Source organism: Bufo bufo, chromosome 5 (genome assembly GCF_905171765.1).
Source record: "Bufo bufo chromosome 5, aBufBuf1.1, whole genome shotgun sequence".
NCBI classification, from domain to species: domain Eukaryota; kingdom Metazoa; phylum Chordata; class Amphibia; order Anura; family Bufonidae; genus Bufo; species Bufo bufo.
In genome coordinates this window covers 175345835-175365446 of record NC_053393.1, presented here as the reverse complement: position 1 = coordinate 175365446, position 19612 = coordinate 175345835, and the positions used below count along the sequence as shown (strand labels likewise).

General features: G+C 44.4%; 1 protein-coding gene across 5 annotated transcripts in view; it reads left to right on the top strand.

Moving 5' to 3' along the window:
- The window catches only part of PIEZO2 (piezo type mechanosensitive ion channel component 2), a 661827-nt gene that overhangs the window by 520893 nt on the left and 121322 nt on the right, over positions 1-19612 (top strand). For 4 of the 5 annotated variants that reach the window (XM_040432210.1, XM_040432214.1, XM_040432209.1 and 1 more), the window contains exon 33: positions 15503-15611. In XM_040432210.1, the coding sequence (XP_040288144.1) occupies positions 15503-15611 (109 nt within the window). The remainder of the gene's footprint in view (positions 1-15502; positions 15612-19612) is intronic. The other variant, XM_040432212.1, reaches the window with a different exon arrangement.

Genomic DNA, 19612 nt, shown 5'->3' with positions numbered 1-19612 from the left:
TTCAAAATCCTCTGTTGTATTGCTGGGTGACATGAACCCCTTTTTGCCGTGAATGAACCCCTGCTGTGCATTGCTGACACCGGCCTAAATCTCTCAAAATCCTCTGTTCTATTACTGGGTGACATGAACCCCCTTTTGCCGTGAATGAACACCTGCTCTGCATTGCTGACAGGGGCCTAAATCTCTTAAAATCCTCTGTTGTATTGCTGGGTGACATGAACCCCCTTTTGCCATGAATGAACCCCTTCTCTGCATTGCTGACAGGGGCCTAAATCTCTCAAAATCCTATGTTCTATTGCTGGGTGACATGATCCTCCTTTTGCCGTGAATGAACCCCTGCTGTGGCTGGGTGACAGGGGCCTAAATCTCTCAAAATCCTCTGTTCTATTGCTGGGTGGCATGAACCCCCTTTTGCCGTGAATGAACCCCTCCTCTGCATTGCTGACAGGGGCCTAAATCTCTCAAAATCCTCTGTTCTATTGCTGGGTGACATGATCCCCCTTTTGTCGTGAATGAACCGCTGCTGTGCCTGGCTGACAGGGGCCTAAATCTCTCAAAATCCTCTGTTGTATTGCTGGGTGACATGAACCCCCTTTTGCCGTGAATGAACCCCTGCTCTGCATTGCTGACAGGGGCCTAAATCTTTCAAAATCCTCTGTTCTATTGCTGGGTGACATGAACCCCCTTTTGCCGTGAATGAACCCCTGCTCTGCGTTGTTAACAGGGGCCTAAATCTCTCAAAATTCTCTGTTGTATTTCTGGGTGACATGATCCCCCTTTTGCCGTGAATGAACCCCTCCTGTGCCTGGGTGACAGGGGCCTAAATCTCTCAAAATCCTCTGTTGTATTGCTGGGTGACATGAACCCACTTTTGCCGTGAATGAACCCCTGCTCTGCATTGCTGACAGGGGCATAAATCTCTCAAATTCCTCTGTTCTATTGCTGGGTGACATGAACCCTCTTTTGCCGTGAATGAACACCTGCTCTGCATTGCTGACAGGGGCCTAAATCTCTCAAAATCCTGTTGTATTGCTGGGTGACATGAACCCCCTTTTGCCGTGAATGAACCCCTGCTCTGCATTGCTGACAGGGGCCTAAATCTCTCAAAATCCTCTGTTCTATTGCTGGGTGACATGAACCCCCTTTTGTTGTGAATGAACCCCTGCTCTGCATTGCTGACAGGGGCCTAAATCTCTCAAAATTCTCTGTTGTATTGCTGGGTGACATGATCCCCTTTTGCAGTGAATGAACCCCTGCTGTGCCTGGGTGACAGGGGCCTAAATCTCTCAAAATCCTCTGTTGTATTGCTGGGTGACATGAACCCCCTTTTGCCGTGAATGAACTCCTGCTCTGCATTGCTGACAGGGGCCTAAATCTCTCAAAATCCTCTGTTGTATTGCTGGGTGACATGATCCCCCTTTTGCCGTGAATGAACCCCTGCTCTGCATTGCTGACAGGGGCCTAAATCTCTCAAAATCCTCAGTTGTATTGCTGGGTGACATGAACCCCCTTTTGCCGTGAATGAACCCCTGCTCTGCATTGCTGACAGGGGCCTAAATCTCTCAAAATCCTCTGTTGTATTGCTGGGTGACATGAACCCACTTTTGCCGTGAAGGAACCCCTGCTCTGCATTGCTGACAGGGGCCTAAATCTCTCAAAATCCTCTGTTGTATTGCTGGGTGACATGAACCCCCTTTTGCCGTGAATGAACCCCTGCTCTGCATTGCTGACAGGGGCCTAAATCTCTCAAAATCCTCTGTTCTATTGCTGGGTGGCATGAACCCCCTTTTGCCGTGAATGAACCCCTGCTCTGCATTGCTGACAGGGGCCTAAATCTTTCAAAATCCTCTGTTGTATTGCTGGGTGACATGAACCCCCTTTTGCCATGAATGAACCCCTGCTCTGCATTGCTGACAGGGGCCTAAATCTCTCAAAATCCTCTGTTCTATTGCTGGGTGACATGAACCCCATTTTGCCGTGAATGAACCCCTGCTCTGCATTGCTGACAGGGGCCTAAATCTCTCAAAATCCTCTGTTCTATTGCTGGGTGGCATGAACCCCCTTTTGCCGTGAATGAACCCCTGCTCTGCATTTGTGACAGGGGCTTAAATCTTTAAAATCCTCTGTTGTATTGCTGGGTGACATGAACCCCCTTTTGCCATGAATGAACCCCTTCTCTGCATTGCTGACAGGGGCCTAAATCTCTCAAAATCCTATGTTCTATTGCTGGGTGACATGATCCTCCTTTTGCCGTGAATGAACCCCTGCTGTGGCTGGGTGACAGGGGCCTAAATCTCTCAAAATCCTCTGTTCTATTGCTGGGTGGCATGAACCCCCTTTTGCCGTGAATGAACCCCTCCTCTGCATTGCTGACAGGGGCCTAAATCTCTCAAAATCCTCTGTTCTATTGCTGGGTGACATGATCCCCCTTTTGTCGTGAATGAACCGCTGCTGTGCCTGGCTGACAGGGGCCTAAATCTCTCAAAATCCTCTGTTGTATTGCTGGGTGACATGAACCCCCTTTTGCCGTGAATGAACCCCTGCTCTGCATTGCTGACAGGGGCCTAAATCTTTCAAAATCCTCTGTTCTATTGCTGGGTGACATGAACCCCCTTTTGCCGTGAATGAACCCCTGCTCTGCGTTGCTAACAGGGGCCTAAATCTCTCAAAATTCTCTGTTGTATTTCTGGGTGACATGATCCCCCTTTTGCCGTGAATGAACCCCTCCTGTGCCTGGGTGACAGGGGCCTAAATCTCTCAAAATCCTCTGTTGTATTGCTGGGTGACATGAACCCACTTTTGCCGTGAATGAACCCCTGCTCTGCATTGCTGACAGGGGCATAAATCTCTCAAATTCCTCTGTTCTATTGCTGGGTGACATGAACCCTCTTTTGCCGTGAATGAACACCTGCTCTGCATTGCTGACAGGGGCCTAAATCTCTCAAAATCCTGTTGTATTGCTGGGTGACATGAACCCCCTTTTGCCGTGAATGAACCCCTGCTCTGCATTGCTGACAGGGGCCTAAATCTCTCAAAATCCTCTGTTCTATTGCTGGGTGACATGAACCCCCTTTTGTTGGAAATGAACCCCTGCTCTGCATTGCTGACAGGGGCCTAAATCTCTCAAAATTCTCTGTTGTATTGCTGGGTGACATGATCCCCTTTTGCAGTGAATGAACCCCTGCTGTGCCTGGGTGACAGGGGCCTAAATCTCTCAAAATCCTCTGTTGTATTGCTGGGTGACATGAACCCCCTTTTGCCGTGAATGAACTCCTGCTCTGCATTGCTGACAGGGGCCTAAATCTCTCAAAATCCTCTGTTCTATTGCTGGGTGACATGAACCCCCTTTTGCCGTGAATGAACCCCTGCTCTGCATTGCTGACAGGGGCCTAAATCTCTCAAAATCCTCAGTTGTATTGCTGGGTGACATGAACCCCCTAATGCCGTGAATGAACCCCTGCTCTGCAATGCTGACAGGGGCCTAAATCTCTCAAAATCCTCTGTTGTATTGCTGGGTGACATGAACCCTCTTTTGCCGTGAAGGAACCCCTGCTCTGCATTGCTGACAGGGGCATAAATCTCTCAAATTCCTCTGATCTATTGCTGGGTGACATGAACCCACTTTTGCCGTGAATGAACACCTGCTCTGCATTGCTGACAGGGGCCTAAATCTCTCAAAATCCTCTGTTGTATTGCTGGGTGACATGAACCCCCTTTTGTTGTGAATGAACCCCTGCTCTGCATTGCTGACAGGGGCCTAAATCTCTCAAAATCCTCTGTTCTATTGCTGGGTGGCATGAACCCCCTTTTGCCGTGAATGAACCCCTGCTCTGCATTGCTGACAGGGGCCTAAATCTTTCAAAATCCTCTGTTGTATTGCTGGGTGACATGAACCCCCTTTTGCCATGAATGAACCCCTGCTCTGCATTGCTGACAGGGGCCTAAATCTCTCAAAATCCTCTGTTCTATTGCTGGGTGGCATGAACCCCATTTTGCCGTGAATGAACCCCTGCTCTGCATTGCTGACAGGGGCCTAAATCTCTCAAAATCCTCTGTTCTATTGCTGGGTGGCATGAACCCCCTTTTGCCGTGAATGAACCCCTGCTCTGCATTTGTGACAGGGGCTAAATCTTTAAAATCCTCTGTTGTATTGCTGGGTGACATGAACTCCCTTTTGCCGTGAATGAACCCCTGCTCTGCATTTCTGACAGGGGCCTAAATCTCTCAAAATCCTCTGTTGTATTGCTGGTTGACATAAACCCCCTTTTGCCGTGAATGAACCCCTGCTCTGCATTGCTGACAGGGGCCTAAATCTCTCAAAATCCTCTGTTGTATTGCTGGGTGACATGAACCCCTTTTGCCGTGAATGAACCCCTGCTGTGCATTGCTGACAGGGGCCCAAATCTCTCAAAATCCTCTGTTCTATTGCTGGGTGACATGAACCCCCTTTTGCCGTGAATGAACCCCTGCTGTGGCTTCGTGACAGGGGCCTAAATCTCTCAAAATCCTCTGTTGTATTGCTGGGTGACATGAACCCCCTTTTGCCGTGAATGAACCCCTGCTCTGCATTGCTGACAGGGGCCTAAATCTCTCAAAATCCTGATGTATTGCTGGGTGACATGAACCCCCTTTTGCCGTGAATGAACCCCTGCTCTGCATTGCTGACAGGGGCCTAAATCTCTCAAAATCCTCTGTTCTATTGCTGGGTGACATGAACCCCCTTTTGTTGTGAATGAACCCCTGCTCTGCATTGCTGACAGGGGCCTAAATCTCTCAAAATTCTCTGTTGTATTGCTGGGTGACATGATCCCCTTTTGCAGTGAATGAACCCCTGCTGTGCCTGGGTGACAGGGGCCTAAATCTCTCAAAATCCTCTGTTGTATTGCTGGGTGACATGAACCCCCTTTTGCCGTGAATGAACTCCTGCTCTGCATTGCTGACAGGGGCCTAAATCTCTCAAAATCCTCTGTTGTATTGCTGGGTGACATGATCCCCCTTTTGCCGTGAATGAACCCCTGCTCTGCATTGCTGACAGGGGCCTAAATCTCTCAAAATCCTCAGTTGTATTGCTGGGTGACATGAACCCCCTTTTGCCGTGAATGAACCCCTGCTCTGCATTGCTGACAGGGGCCTAAATCTCTCAAAATCCTCTGTTGTATTGCTGGGTGACATGAACCCACTTTTGCCGTGAAGGAACCCCTGCTCTGCATTGCTGACAGGGGCATAAATCTCTCAAATTCCTCTGATCTATTGCTGGGTGACATGAACCCACTTTTGCCGTGAATGAACACCTGCTCTGCATTGCTGACAGGGGCCTAAATCTCTCAAAATCCTCTGTTGTATTGCTGGGTGACATGAACCCCCTTTTGCCGTGAATGAACCCCTGCTCTGCATTGCTGACAGGGGCCTAAATCTCTCAAAATCCACTGTTCTATTGCTGGGTGGCATGAACCCCCTTTTGCCGTGAATGAACCCCTGCTCTGCATTGCTGACAGGGGCCTAAATCTTTCAAAATCCTCTGTTGTATTGCTGGGTGACATGAACCCCCTTTTGCCATGAATGAACCCCTGCTCTGCATTGCTGACAGGGGCCTAAATCTCTCAAAATCCTCTGTTCTATTGCTGGGTGGCATGAACCCCATTTTGCCGTGAATGAACCCCTGCTCTGCATTGCTGACAGGGGCCTAAATCTCTCAAAATCCTCTGTTCTATTGCTGGGTGGCATGAACCCCCTTTTGCCGTGAATGAACCCCTGCTCTGCATTTGTGACAGGGGCTTAAATCTTTTAAAATCCTCTGTTGTATTGCTGGGTGACATGAACCCCCTTTTGCCATGAATGAACCCCTTCTCTGCATTGCTGACAGGGGCCTAAATCTCTCAAAATCCTATGTTCTATTGCTGGGTGACATGATCCTCCTTTTGCCGTGAATGAACCCCTGCTGTGGCTGGGTGACAGGGGCCTAAATCTCTCAAAATCCTCTGTTCTATTGCTGGGTGGCATGAACCCCCTTTTGCCGTGAATGAACCCCTCCTCTGCATTGCTGACAGGGGCCTAAATCTCTCAAAATCCTCTGTTCTATTGCTGGGTGACATGATCCCCCTTTTGTCGTGAATGAACCGCTGCTGTGCCTGGCTGACAGGGGCCTAAATCTCTCAAAATCCTCTGTTGTATTGCTGGGTGACATGAACCCCCTTTTGCCGTGAATGAACCCCTGCTCTGCATTGCTGACAGGGGCCTAAATCTTTCAAAATCCTCTGTTCTATTGCTGGGTGACATGAACCCCCTTTTGCCGTGAATGAACCCCTGCTCTGCGTTGCTAACAGGGGCCTAAATCTCTCAAAATTCTCTGTTGTATTTCTGGGTGACATGATCCCCCTTTTGCCGTGAATGAACCCCTCCTGTGCCTGGGTGACAGGGGCCTAAATCTCTCAAAATCCTCTGTTGTATTGCTGGGTGACATGAACCCACTTTTGCCGTGAATGAACCCCTGCTCTGCATTGCTGACAGGGGCATAAATCTCTCAAATTCCTCTGTTCTATTGCTGGGTGACATGAACCCTCTTTTGCCGTGAATGAACCCCTGCTCTGCATTGCTGACAGGGGCCTAAATCTCTCAAAATCCTGTTGTATTGCTGGGTGACATGAACCCCCTTTTGCCGTGAATGAACCCCTGCTCTGCATTGCTGACAGGGGCCTAAATCTCTCAAAATCCTCTGTTCTATTGCTGGGTGACATGAACCCCCTTTTGTTGTGAATGAACCCCTGCTCTGCATTGCTGACAGGGGCCTAAATCTCTCAAAATTCTCTGTTGTATTGCTGGGTGACATGATCCCCTTTTGCAGTGAATGAACCCCTGCTGTGCCTGGGTGACAGGGGCCTAAATCTCTCAAAATCCTCTGTTGTATTGCTGGGTGACATGAACCCCCTTTTGCCGTGAATGAACTCCTGCTCTGCATTGCTGACAGGGGCCTAAATCTCTCAAAATCCTCTGTTGTATTGCTGGGTGACATGATCCCCCTTTTGCCGTGAATGAACCCCTGCTCTGCATTGCTGACAGGGGCCTAAATCTCTCAAAATCCTAAGTTGTATTGCTGGGTGACATGAACCCCCTTTTGCCGTGAATGAACCCCTGCTCTGCATTGCTGACAGGGGCCTAAATCTCTCAAAATCCTCTGTTGTATTGCTGGGTGACATGAACCCACTTTTGCCGTGAAGGAACCCCTGCTCTGCATTGCTGACAGGGGCATAAATCTCTCAAATTCCTCTGATCTATTGCTGGGTGACATGAACCCACTTTTGCCGTGAATGAACACCTGCTCTGCATTGCTGACAGGGGCCTAAATCTCTCAAAATCCTCTGTTGTATTGCTGGGTGACATGAACCCCCTTTTGCCGTGAATGAACCCCTGCTCTGCATTGCTGACAGGGGCCTAAATCTCTCAAAATCCTCTGTTCTATTGCTGGGTGGCATGAACCCCCTTTTGCCGTGAATGAACCCCTGCTCTGCATTGCTGACAGGGGCCTAAATCTTTCAAAATCCTCTGTTGTATTGCTGGGTGACATGAACCCCCTTTTGCCATGAATGAACCCCTGCTCTGCATTGCTGACAGGGGCCTAAATCTCTCAAAATCCTCTGTTCTATTGCTGGGTGGCATGAACCCCATTTTGCCGTGAATGAACCCCTGCTCTGCATTGCTGACAGGGGCCTAAATCTCTCAAAATCCTCTGTTCTATTGCTGGGTGGCATGAACCCCCTTTTGCCGTGAATGAACCCCTGCTCTGCATTTGTGACAGGGGCTTAAATCTTTTAAAATCCTCTGTTGTATTGCTGGGTGACATGAACTCCCTTTTGCCGTGAATGAACCCCTGCTCTGCATTTCTGACAGGGGCCTAAATCTCTCAAAATCCTCTGTTGTATTGCTGGTTGACATAAACCCCCTTTTGCCGTGAATGAACCCCTGCTCTGCATTGCTGACAGGGGCCTAAATCTTTCAAAATCCTCTGTTGTATTGCTGGGTGACATGAACCCCTTTTTGCCGTGAATGAACCCCTGCTGTGCATTGCTGACAGGGGCCCAAATCTCTCAAAATCCTCTGTTCTATTGCTGGGTGACATGAACCCCCTTTTGCCGTGAATGAACCCCTGCTGTGGCTTCGTGACAGGGGCCTAAATCTCTCAAAATCCTCTGTTGTATTGCTGGGTGACATGAACCCCCTTTTGCCGTGAATGAACCCCTGCTCTGCATTGCTGACAGGGCCCGAAATCTCTCAAAATCCTCTGTTCTATTGCTGGGTGGCATGAACCCCCTTTTGCCGTGAATGAACCCCTGCTTTGCATTGCTGACAGGGGCCTAAATCTCTCAAAATCCTCTGTTCTATTACTGGGTGACATGAACCCCCTTTTGCCGTGAATGAACACCTGCTCTGCATTGCTGACTGGGGCCTAAATCTCTTAAAATCCTCTGTTGTGTTGCTGGGTGACATGAACCCCCTTTTGCCATGAATGAACCCCTTCTCTGCATTGCTGACAGGGGCCTAAATCTCTCAAAATCCTATGTTCTATTGCTGGGTGACATGATCCTCCTTTTGCCGTGAATGAACCCCTGCTGTGGCTGGGTGACAGGGGCCTAAATCTCTCAAAATCCTCTGTTCTATTGCTGGGTGGCATGAACCCCCTTTTGCCGTGAATGAACCCCTGCTCTGCATTGCTGACAGGGGCCTAAATCTTTCAAAATCCTCTGTTGTATTGCTGGGTGACATGAACCCCCTTTTGCCATGAATGAACCCCTGCTCTGCATTGCTGACAGGGGCCTAAATCTCTCAAAATCCTCTGTTCTATTGCTGGGTGGCATGAACCCCATTTTGCCGTGAATGAACCCCTGCTCTGCATTGCTGACAGGGGCCTAAATCTCTCAAAATCCTCTGTTCTATTGCTGGGTGGCATGAACCCCCTTTTGCCGTGAATGAACCCCTGCTCTGCATTTGTGACAGGGGCTTAAATCTTTTAAAATCCTCTGTTGTATTGCTGGGTGACATGAACTCCCTTTTGCCGTGAATGAACCCCTGCTCTGCATTTCTGACAGGGGCCTAAATCTCTCAAAATCCTCTGTTGTATTGCTGGGTGACACGAACCCCTGCTCTGCATTGCTGACAGGGCCCTAAATCTCTCAAAATCCTCTGTTCTATTGCTGGGTGGCATGAACCCCCTTTTGCCGTGAATGAACCCCTGCTCTGCATTGCTGACAGGGGCCTAAATCTCTCAAAATCCTATGTTCTATTGCTGGGTGACATGATCCCCCTTTTGCCGTGAATGAACCCCTGCTGTGGCTGGGTAACAGGGGCCTAAATCTCTCAAAATCCTCTGTTGTATTGCTGGGTGACATGAACCCCCTTTTGCCGTGAATGAACCCCTGCTCTGCATTGCTGACAGGGAACTAAATTTAGTGAAAACATCTGTTACTGATCGGAAGATGCGCGACTACAAGCGCACGCTGATGATAGCATTCCCACCTGACAGCGGGGGCACAGTGGAAGCACAAGGCGAAGGCAGAGGAGGAGGAAGAGGTAGCCAACACAGCTGGGGCACCACCAGCCCCTGAGAAGGCTGGGTTAGCATGGCCAAAATGTGGAAAAGCTTTGTCAGCCTTGGAGGTGCTGACCTGCCCTGCAGCCAGTGTATAGTGTGAACGTTTGTTTAGTGCGGCAGAGAGCATTATCACAGGCCGCAGCCAATGTGGACAAGCTTACGTTTATTAAAATGAACCAGGCATGGATTCCACAGGACTTGTCCGTACCTTGTGCAGAATTGACATTTATACCAGCCTCAACCATCCATTCTTGTACTCAAGTGCACTTATTCTTAGTTTTATTTTGTTATATGTGCCAATATTTTGGGGGATACCCCAATTTAAAAATAAAAAATAACACAAATCAGTGTTGGTTACCTATTCCTCCTTCACCGCCGCTTCCACCTACACCGCCACGTCAACCTACACCGCCATATACACATATCCACCGCCTCCTCAACCTCCTACTCCTAGATCCAGATTGTTATTTTTAATTTTTCTGTATTTTATGTTATTTTAAGTCATTTCCCTATCCACATTTGTTTGCAGAACAGTTGTCATGCTCTTAAGCACATTTTGATGCCTTTTGCAGCCGTCTAGCCCTTTCCAGGACTATTTTAGAGCCATTTTAGTGCCCAAAAGTTCGGGTCCCCATTGGCTTCAATGGGGTTTGGGTTTGGGGTCAAGTTCGGGTCCCGAAACCGAACTTTTTTTCAAGTTCAGCCGAAACCGAACATCCAGGTGTCCGCTCAACTCTAATCGGGATGCCTTCTCTTCCATCGGGTCCCTGTCACAGCAGCGCATGCACACCCTGCAGACGTCTGAAGCCTGCACGTGCCGCGGTCAGCGCTGACCGCGGCCGTGCAGGGGTTAATGTGACGGCATCGGTGAAATCACTGATGCCGGTGCATACAGCAGGGATCCAGCTATCAGTGACTGCACAGCTCCTGCACCCGCCCGTTCAGCGCTCCATACATATATGGCGCTTTGCGTTAAGGGATTCAATTTACATACCACATATATTTATTTTATCTCTGGAGTGTTGGTGTCTGTTCACACTGCCTTTGGAGATTTTAAGGCAAGAATTTTGTATAACATATCAAGAACAACATTGTGGCTTCTATTGTGAACTCAGTCCACACCACATGTGAACATAATCTTAATTTGATCTGTTTTTTAACTCTCTCTAACAGAGCAGCTCTTAATTTTGGCTCATAAATTGGGGTCCCAGGCTGGGAAACCCAACCCCCATGATTTCCAAATGCCCACATTTGGACATGGTTTTTTTTAAGAGCAACCACAAGGCAGACAAGTAATCTACTGTTGTTACTACAATGTGTTAAAAACTGTGGACCTTGTAAAATAAACGTACAGTAGAACTAAATTTAGAAATAGGTTTGTACCCTCCTCTCTTCTGCTTAAAGACTCTTATCAAGCCTGGGACTTCTAGAGACTACCAGAGTCCAGGAAGCACAGCTATATTTTAGCCAGACAGAACCTAGCTGCAATTTTTGCATATTGTGTTAACGATTGTTCAGTAAAGGCTCTGCAGACACACAGACAATTTTCAGGAATGAATAGTTTGTTACAGATAATTGCCAGCTCTTTACAGGAGATGAAAGTTGCATGTAGATGCAGCAATCACTTCCACTATATGGGGACGAACCATTGCCGCAATGATGGCTTTTTACCATACACATTCATTGCTTCTAGGCAGCAAAATCGCTGTTTGGACAGCATGATCTGCTGCCCAAAAACAATGATTTTGATGATCACACCAACAAGACGTTCACCTGATCAACAAATGTATGATGATCGGCAACACCTTTACATGAGGCAATTGTCAGGAAAGAGCTTTTCTAGGAAGGCTCCTTTTCAACATTTGTCCTGATCATTAGTCTTAAGAGGCCTTAAGCTGTTCTGCTGACTATTATATAATAAAACAACTGTGGAGAGGTTTTAACATGAGTGGTAAGCTTATCCTGAATTGCAAGGGCATATGATTATCACATATTTTCTAGGCACGGTCAGGGGAGTAAAATGTTATATTCCTCTTTCAATGTGGAACCATGTTGCGTGACTAATAATATTGACAGTACATTGGCAGTGTAGCTCTTCTTTCATTTAATTCCTTCTTTAAAGTTAGAAGAAATATTGATGCCCCTTTATTGTTACTCGGCTTCATAGCTGACTCACTTTTGTTTCCCTTAAATATTAGGCGGTATATACTATATGTGCCTCTATACACTTTATTTCTACAAATCTGTATGCATCCCGAGAACCTCAGTGTGGTTATCTGTGCAGAGCTGCATACTTTATACTTTACTCCAAATTTACAGCAATAAAGTCAGGTAATTCCAGGCCACAGTTTGGTGTAGTCAAGACATAAACAAAAGTTCGTATGTGGCTGAATGGTCACTCGTGTTTGTTCTTTTGCCTTGATTTTAACAATAAAATTGAAATTAACCAACATTGGGCTTGCAGTGCCTCAGTAGATCACTACAGATAAACTAAAGAAGTGATATTTTCACCCACTTGAGTATATGTCAGATTTCCTGGTTCTTCGTATGTAGGGACGTGCTTCCAGTGCTTGTGTCTAGTAACTGATATTGTTCTGCTAAATCAGTTTAACATATTAACTCTGTAAACTCCAGCTTCTCTGAGAACCAGGTGTGTTTATGTTGTCATATGCATGTATGTTAGGTGTCGCTTGCACTAATGCATGACTGGGTAATTTCAGTGTTTGGCTTTTTTTTTGTGTTTCCACCATGCATGCTGCTCTAAACTATGCAATGCCATTTAATATGATTTTCATTTGTCAGGACAAATGATAATCTATCATAGAATGTATAATGTGTTTTACTTGTTTTTAATTGCAGCAAATATCGATAAAAGACTAATGCCAAAGGCATTTTTTGTTACAACTTTTCATCCTCATTTAGTCCACATGAAACCTCAAGTAGTTGCCTTTGTGTAAATTTAATTCATTTACTTTACTTTCCATATAACATTTAAGGTAAAATACATAGGCAAAATCAGTGACAAATCCTTGACAAAATCAACATGTGTTACATGCGGATTTGTCAGATTTTGTTGCAAGTTTGCTTCGGATTTCATCTATTACATTGCAATTTGGATTTTAAATCTTATCCACTTTGCTGCTATGTAAAATGCTGCTGACTTTCTACCCTCAAATCTGTACTGTTTATGCCCTGTGTGGATATAACCTTCAAAGGATGTTATAAGCTAAAATTGTATACATGGAAGGTTATAATTTGTTTCTCTTACCAGCACTGCCAAAAGTAACTGCAAAGAGGATTTATCACATGCTCCAACAATGACAGCTGTCTTTACCACTCCTCAGATTCTGCCATTGTTTTTTTTTTTTTCTTAGGCCCTATTCATGTGTAGTCAATACCATTATGTGTATGTCAAGGGACTTGTCCCCAGTGCTGATTCCAACATGGAGTAAAGCAGATTGTGAATGGGGTTGAAATGCGTCGTATGACATGCCACTCAACTGGACCTTGTCTGCAACTTTTCTGCATTTTGGCTTTTTTTACAGCCAAATCATAGCTCTAAAATACTTATTGGACAGCAAGTTGAAGACAGGTTTCACAGATGTTTTTGGCTGCATGTGTAGCCCCAATCTCATTCTGGCCTTTTCAACTGTGAAAGGAATTTGTTGAACAGAAGTATTCCAGCCACTCTGACATCTTGTTCAACTATGCTTATAAGGCCATGTTCACACAGTTCGGACTTGCCTTAGGCAAATCTGCTGTGGATCTTTAAAATAAACCTTATCAGAGATCCTAGGCTGAAACTCCTGAATGTTTGAACATGGCTTAAAGGGAATCTGTCACCAGTGACATTCCTATCAAATTTTTGCATGGACGCATGGATGTGGTTCACCTGATTAAAATTCTGCTTTTCTTTTGTTCATCCGAGGCTCCATTCTAAAGTTATGATACATTTTCTAAATATTCAAGTTAGGGTTTTGGTAATTTTGTTCTTGTTGCACCCAGGCTCCACTCCTTTCTGTGGCCAACCCCTTTCTCATTGGTTTGCTGCCTGGCCTTGTTAATGAAAGCAGCCAGGGAGGGGCTGGCCACAGAAAGGATCTGAGCTCAGGTGCAACATGAACAATAGTGATGCCCTCATTGCACCAATGGCCTAATTTGTATATTAACCCCTTAGTGACCCGCCTGTTTTGGGCCTTACTGATCTAGCGTTTTCTTCCGTTTTGCATTGTTGCCTTCCAAGAGCTATAACCTTTTTATTTTTCTGTCTATATAGCTGTATAAGGGCTTGTTTTTTTGCGGGACAAGTTGTAGTTTTAAATGGCGCCATTGTGGGGTACCCATAACTTTCTGATTAACTTTTATTAATTCTACTTTTACGGCATTCAATTTTCAATATAAATTTAAAAAAATATCATTAGTCTCTGGTTAAGTACTGTTACAACGATACCAAATACATATAGTTTTTTTTACTACTTTATTTAAAAGGACAAAATCTTTTTGCATTCCACTTCCCAAGACCCATAACTTTTTTATTTTTCTTTCTATGGAGTTGTGTGAGGGCTTGATTTTCGATCGCATTTGCGCGGGTGCCGATGGGAGATAGAGGGAGTCCGCTTCCTCTGTCAGCACTTTACATGCGGCAGACACCATTGCTTGTGGCATGTAAAGCGTTACACGGTCCAGGCTGTTAGAGCAGGACCATGGCTCTCATGCGAGATCTGGGTCCCCACTGCATTCCAAAAAACGGTGGTCCAGCCTAAGGCCCTCTTAGTGACTGCCGTAAAAAAGCCTTATGGGTGGTCACTATAAGGTTGAGAATAAGTATCATAACTTGAGAACGGAGCCTTGGATCAAAAAAAGAAAAACAGCGTTTTCATTAGGTAAACCACAGTTATGTGTCTATGCAAACAATTTTGTTAATGTTACAAAATTAAAATGGAAAACTATACTAGATAGGTACATGAGTCCTGTTGTCCAGAACAAAAAAGACATAAAGATGCATTTTCAAATATAAAAGCAGTATAAAAAGTAATATAAAATATCCATTAACATATAATTCTAATTATCCTGACAGATCTGTTATAGTAGATTACCAATAAAATAAAATAAAAAATGTGAAGCAACTTTACTTTGTGACATTTTTGTGTTTTTCTTGGAAGCACAAATTGATGACTTGGTTTACCATCTCATTTGAGTCAATTGAGCCTGACCCTACATGCTCTGACCCTATCTATTTAGTGTTACCTGGCAGACGGTGGACGAACACACCCTATTGACACAACGAATTGTACTTGACAATTTAGTCATACATTTCCAGAATGACAGAAATGGCACAATGCAGAGATAGATAATATATCTCTATATCTATAGAAGTATTCACTAAAATAGTTGACATGCCCTCTTTAAAGTCAAAGGTGAACATATCAAAGAGGAAATAGGCAGATTTAAGAAGCACAGTGATTCCAAAGTTCAATTATAGATTGCTTGCATACTTAGTGGTGCAGGACAACCTATAAAAATAAAGCAAGTTGCTGCATAGCACTTTTTTATTGCAATAAATATGCATATTTCGGGAAATAAATAGTTGATTCCTGAAATTAATGTGCTGTGGCTTTCTTCATTTCTGTAGAAAGGTCAACATATGTTATAAATATGTAAAGGACTGTCCTTACATCAAATTATTAAACATTTTTGCACTTTCAAAAAAAGTAAAATAAATCCAAAAGAAATACATTTTGCAGTAGAAATTGTGGTTCTTTTTTTAAGGGGTCCTGACTCCTGACTGAAACATACAGTAATCTAGTCCACACTTGAATGACCAAAATATTTTACATATACAGATATCATATTGAAGCAAGCAGTCAAATGTATGGTATATCTGTAGTTTTCATTGGAAAAATATTGTATTTCGTTTAGTTTATCTACCAAGCGTGGATCACTAATCCAAAAACTGCCCTGAGGCAAAGACGTAAGGAGAACAAAGAAGAAAAGGAAAGGGAAATGAGACGGAAAGGTAATGCAAAAGGTATTTATCACTGCTCTGAACAACATATTCACAAAATTATATTAAGAATTTATAATAATTATCTACAGTTTAAGTAAGGTTTAATTCTTGTATTGTTTTGATCTATTTCTAAATATAGGTGGGGAATTAATCATGAGGGTGATATTTGAAGTCCGTTTTCCTTGAGTCTGCGTGCCGCATGTTTGATAAATTTGTCTTATCCTTAAGCTTAACACTTTTGTCTAAAAAAGCTAATTCAGCTTTCCTACTCCACCTACTCCTAATCCACCTACTCCTACTCCACATGCAAAAAGTAACAACATTTTTGTGCAAGTGAGCCCAAAAAGTCACAACATGAGGATTTTTCAACATTTTGATACCAGAGTTCTAGAGTAAGGCATGATAAATTACAGCGATAGGGACACATTTATCAAGACTGGTCTTTTAGATACTGGTCTTAATAAATGCTCAAAGCTGGTGGTGGATCCGCTGGAGTTATAAAGAGGCGCAGGCCTCTCCATAACTTCAGCGCATCAGCGCCAGTTCTAAATGTAAGACCGATTTCAAGCTGTCTTACATTTAGACCCTTTTCTACGCCTAAAACAGTCGTAGAAAATGGTAAATGAGACGGGCCTGCCAGCCTGTCGCCTTCTCCGCCACAACAACAGTTTTAGACCTGGCCTGAGCGGGGCAAAGTTGCAGATAGTGGCGCAACTAACCTTTGCACCGCCATCTTCACCTAAAATGTATATAAAATGCAGCATGCTCAGATGCCATATGATGGTACTGGACATGCTGTCCACAGAAGTCAAAAGAGTTATATAAAAAGGGATCTACAGAACATTAAGAGTAAACTATTAAACCAACATCATTAATAGAGATGAGTGAATTTCAAACAAATCGATTAGATAATTTGATTCTGGTATGAATAAATTTACCCAAATAGAAGGTGCTTCAATTTCAAGAAAATACAGCAATAGTAAATAATGTCAGAGTGACACTGACATGTATAATGATGGGTGAACACATGGTCGATGGGGTTAACAAACAGTCTGTTTATAAACATACTGCACCATTGGATTTGTTATGCTTTTTAAAATAAAGATAATTCTAAAAAATGTCCGTTATTGGGGGCGCCTGCCATTATTTCAACACACAGTATGGTGTCAGAAAGAACAGTGTTTGTTCTGAACAAGTGGTCCAACAATTTTTCTTTAAAGGGGCATATGGCTGCCCATGTTTATACACATGCACACACAGTAGTATCAGAAGAAGCAATGACTTGTTCTGAACAAGTAGTTCAATAATAATGCCTTAATGGGGGTAGATGCATGCCTTTATTTATAAACAAAAAGTATCAGAGAAAGCAGTGGCTTGTTTTGAAAAAACTTCAGAAAATTCCCTCTTTTTGCGGGAGAAGCAGTGGTACAGTGTTGATGTAGACCCTTACAGACAAAGTAGGAGATGCGCAGCTGCTTAAGGGTAGTACTAGTGGCAGTAGGGGGAATATCATCTGCAGATGTAGTACAGTATGAAACATGATAGGTAGCAGTGGCACAATCGACTTCACAGAAATACCATTAATTCTAAAACATAACTTTTAATAAGTCATTAATAAAAGCCAATGGACCCTTATAATACAAAAAGTAAATGTAAATCAAGAAATAAATCAAAAAACCTAAGTGTGAAAATAATATTCCACTACCCCATCCAAATGCAATATGACCTATGCACTAGAACGGGATGACTGGGTCACGTGATCGGAGGCAGACACGTGACCCTACACATCAGCCGGCGAGCGCGGCCATATGATCAACAGCAGGGTTAGGCACCTACTGAGGCCACCGCTGTAAACATTATCAATGAGATGACTGAGTCACATGACCGGAATGAGACACGTGACCATCTACGTCAGTGACCGAATGCGGTCATGTGATCGCTAGTGGAATCAGGTGCCGGCCCACGTCATACCCGGAAGCAGGGTTTAAATAGCGCAAGCGGAATTCACTGTTTGCTGCCTCTATCAAACTCATACCCTGGGGACTCCGGGTCAGCATGTGTCAGCATCTGAACACCGCCTCATCTTCCTTACCTATGGACGTCTAATGGGCCCAGCCATACGAGATGCTGCTGTGTACTTCCTAGGGATACGCAAGAACTGCTGGTTTCACCAGCTTATCTCCACATCAAGGAGACTACGATGACTGACTACCATATATGTCACAGCATTGATGTATACCTTCCTTATTGACATTGTATGTGATAACTACTTGCCCTTATATATATGTCTCTATCTGAACTCATACATCAAATAAGATGCTCAATAAGGAATGCAGCGTTTAAACTATATTGAGGGAATGGACATTGAAATTTATGAAATAGGGGCTATGACGAGTGCCCCTCACTTTATCATTACTCCATGCCTGGCTGTACTGGAGTACCACCGGGATGTTGCTAACATAGTGGTCTTTAATTATGACGACTCGGCCATCACTTTTGACTAGTTTTTTGAACCTGTTCCAAGAAGCTATATAGCTATATATAAAATGGTGTTTTTTTTATAGTAATAACCATTGATCTATGAGAGAAGCAATATCTTGGCCTCTCTATACTCTGGTGATAGATTTCTGGTGTTGGACACCCTGTTGTTATATTATATGTTTTGTCCCCTGAGGAGCCTGTAACCAACTAGGTGAAACGCGTAGGGACGGTCAGGAGTGTCAGTCTGACACATGACCTGTATACTTGCTACATCACTTGTCATTTTCTGTACTTTTTGTTATTGGGTGGACTCTCGCCACCTCACTGGGGGATTATCTATGCACTTTTGTTTGTTATTTTCTTGGCATTTATACTAGCCTAGGTCTTACTATAGGGCTAGCATCTTTATTGCTGTATCTATTCCCCGTGCTAGGGCCTTCTAGGGATCAACAGGAGGCACGAGACACGGGATCGCCCCTATCGGGGCGGCTATTCCGTTTACAGGCAGGGCAACAATAATAGGGCTAGAATCAGGGACATTGCCCCAACAGCCTATTAAACACTTGCTTGCCTTCCTGCGAACGTAGGCTAGTGGAATATTATTTCCACACTTAGGTTTTTTGATTTATTTCTTTATTTACATTTACTTTTTGTATTATAAGGGTCCATTGGCTTTTATTAATGACTTATTAAAAGTTATGTTTTAGAATTAATGGTATTTCTGTGAAGTCTATTGTAATTGACCATATTCTACTATATTCCCGTGAACGGGGTTATGTTCATTCTGTGAGACCAGTGGCACAATCGAGCCAGCAATAAATAGCTACTATCAGCAATGGCAGATCTATGCATTGACCTCAGCCGGAGGTGTGAGAAAATCCTCACGGATCCATGCCTCATTCATTTTCACAAATGTCCACTTGGGTGTGACAACGCCACCTGCTGCGGTGAATACCCTCTCTAATGGTACACTTTAGGCTGGACAAGACTGTACACCCATTGCAAACTGGGCCATGTTCAAATCTGCCTCTCCAGAAGTCCCTAATTTCCAGTTAGAGAGTTCTTCTAAGCGATAAAGTTGGTCTACTCTATTTTTCCATTGTTCAATGGAGGGGATTTCAGCAGTGCGCCACTTCGTAGAGATTAGGAGGCGGGCTGCTGAGAGCAAGTAGGATATTAGAGAGGTTTTTTGTTTACCAGCATTTACTATGCCAATGGATAAAAGGGCAATTTCAGGGGTACAAGGGGGCTTAGAGTTACATATAGTATTGCTTATGTGGAAGATTTGTTTCCACCATGTAGATATTGGAGGGCAATTCCACCAAATATGCATGAAGGTGCCTCTTTCAGAGCCGCATCTCCAACATCTATCAGGGACGTCGGGGTACAGGAAAGCTATTTTATCAGGAGTTTTGTACCACCTAGACAATATTTTATATCCTGTACCCGGAAGCACCTTGAGTTTATGTGGAATGTTAAGGAGAGTATTGGTCTCTTTATCAGAGAATTGGCTACCTAAATCTTTTTCCCATAGACCAACA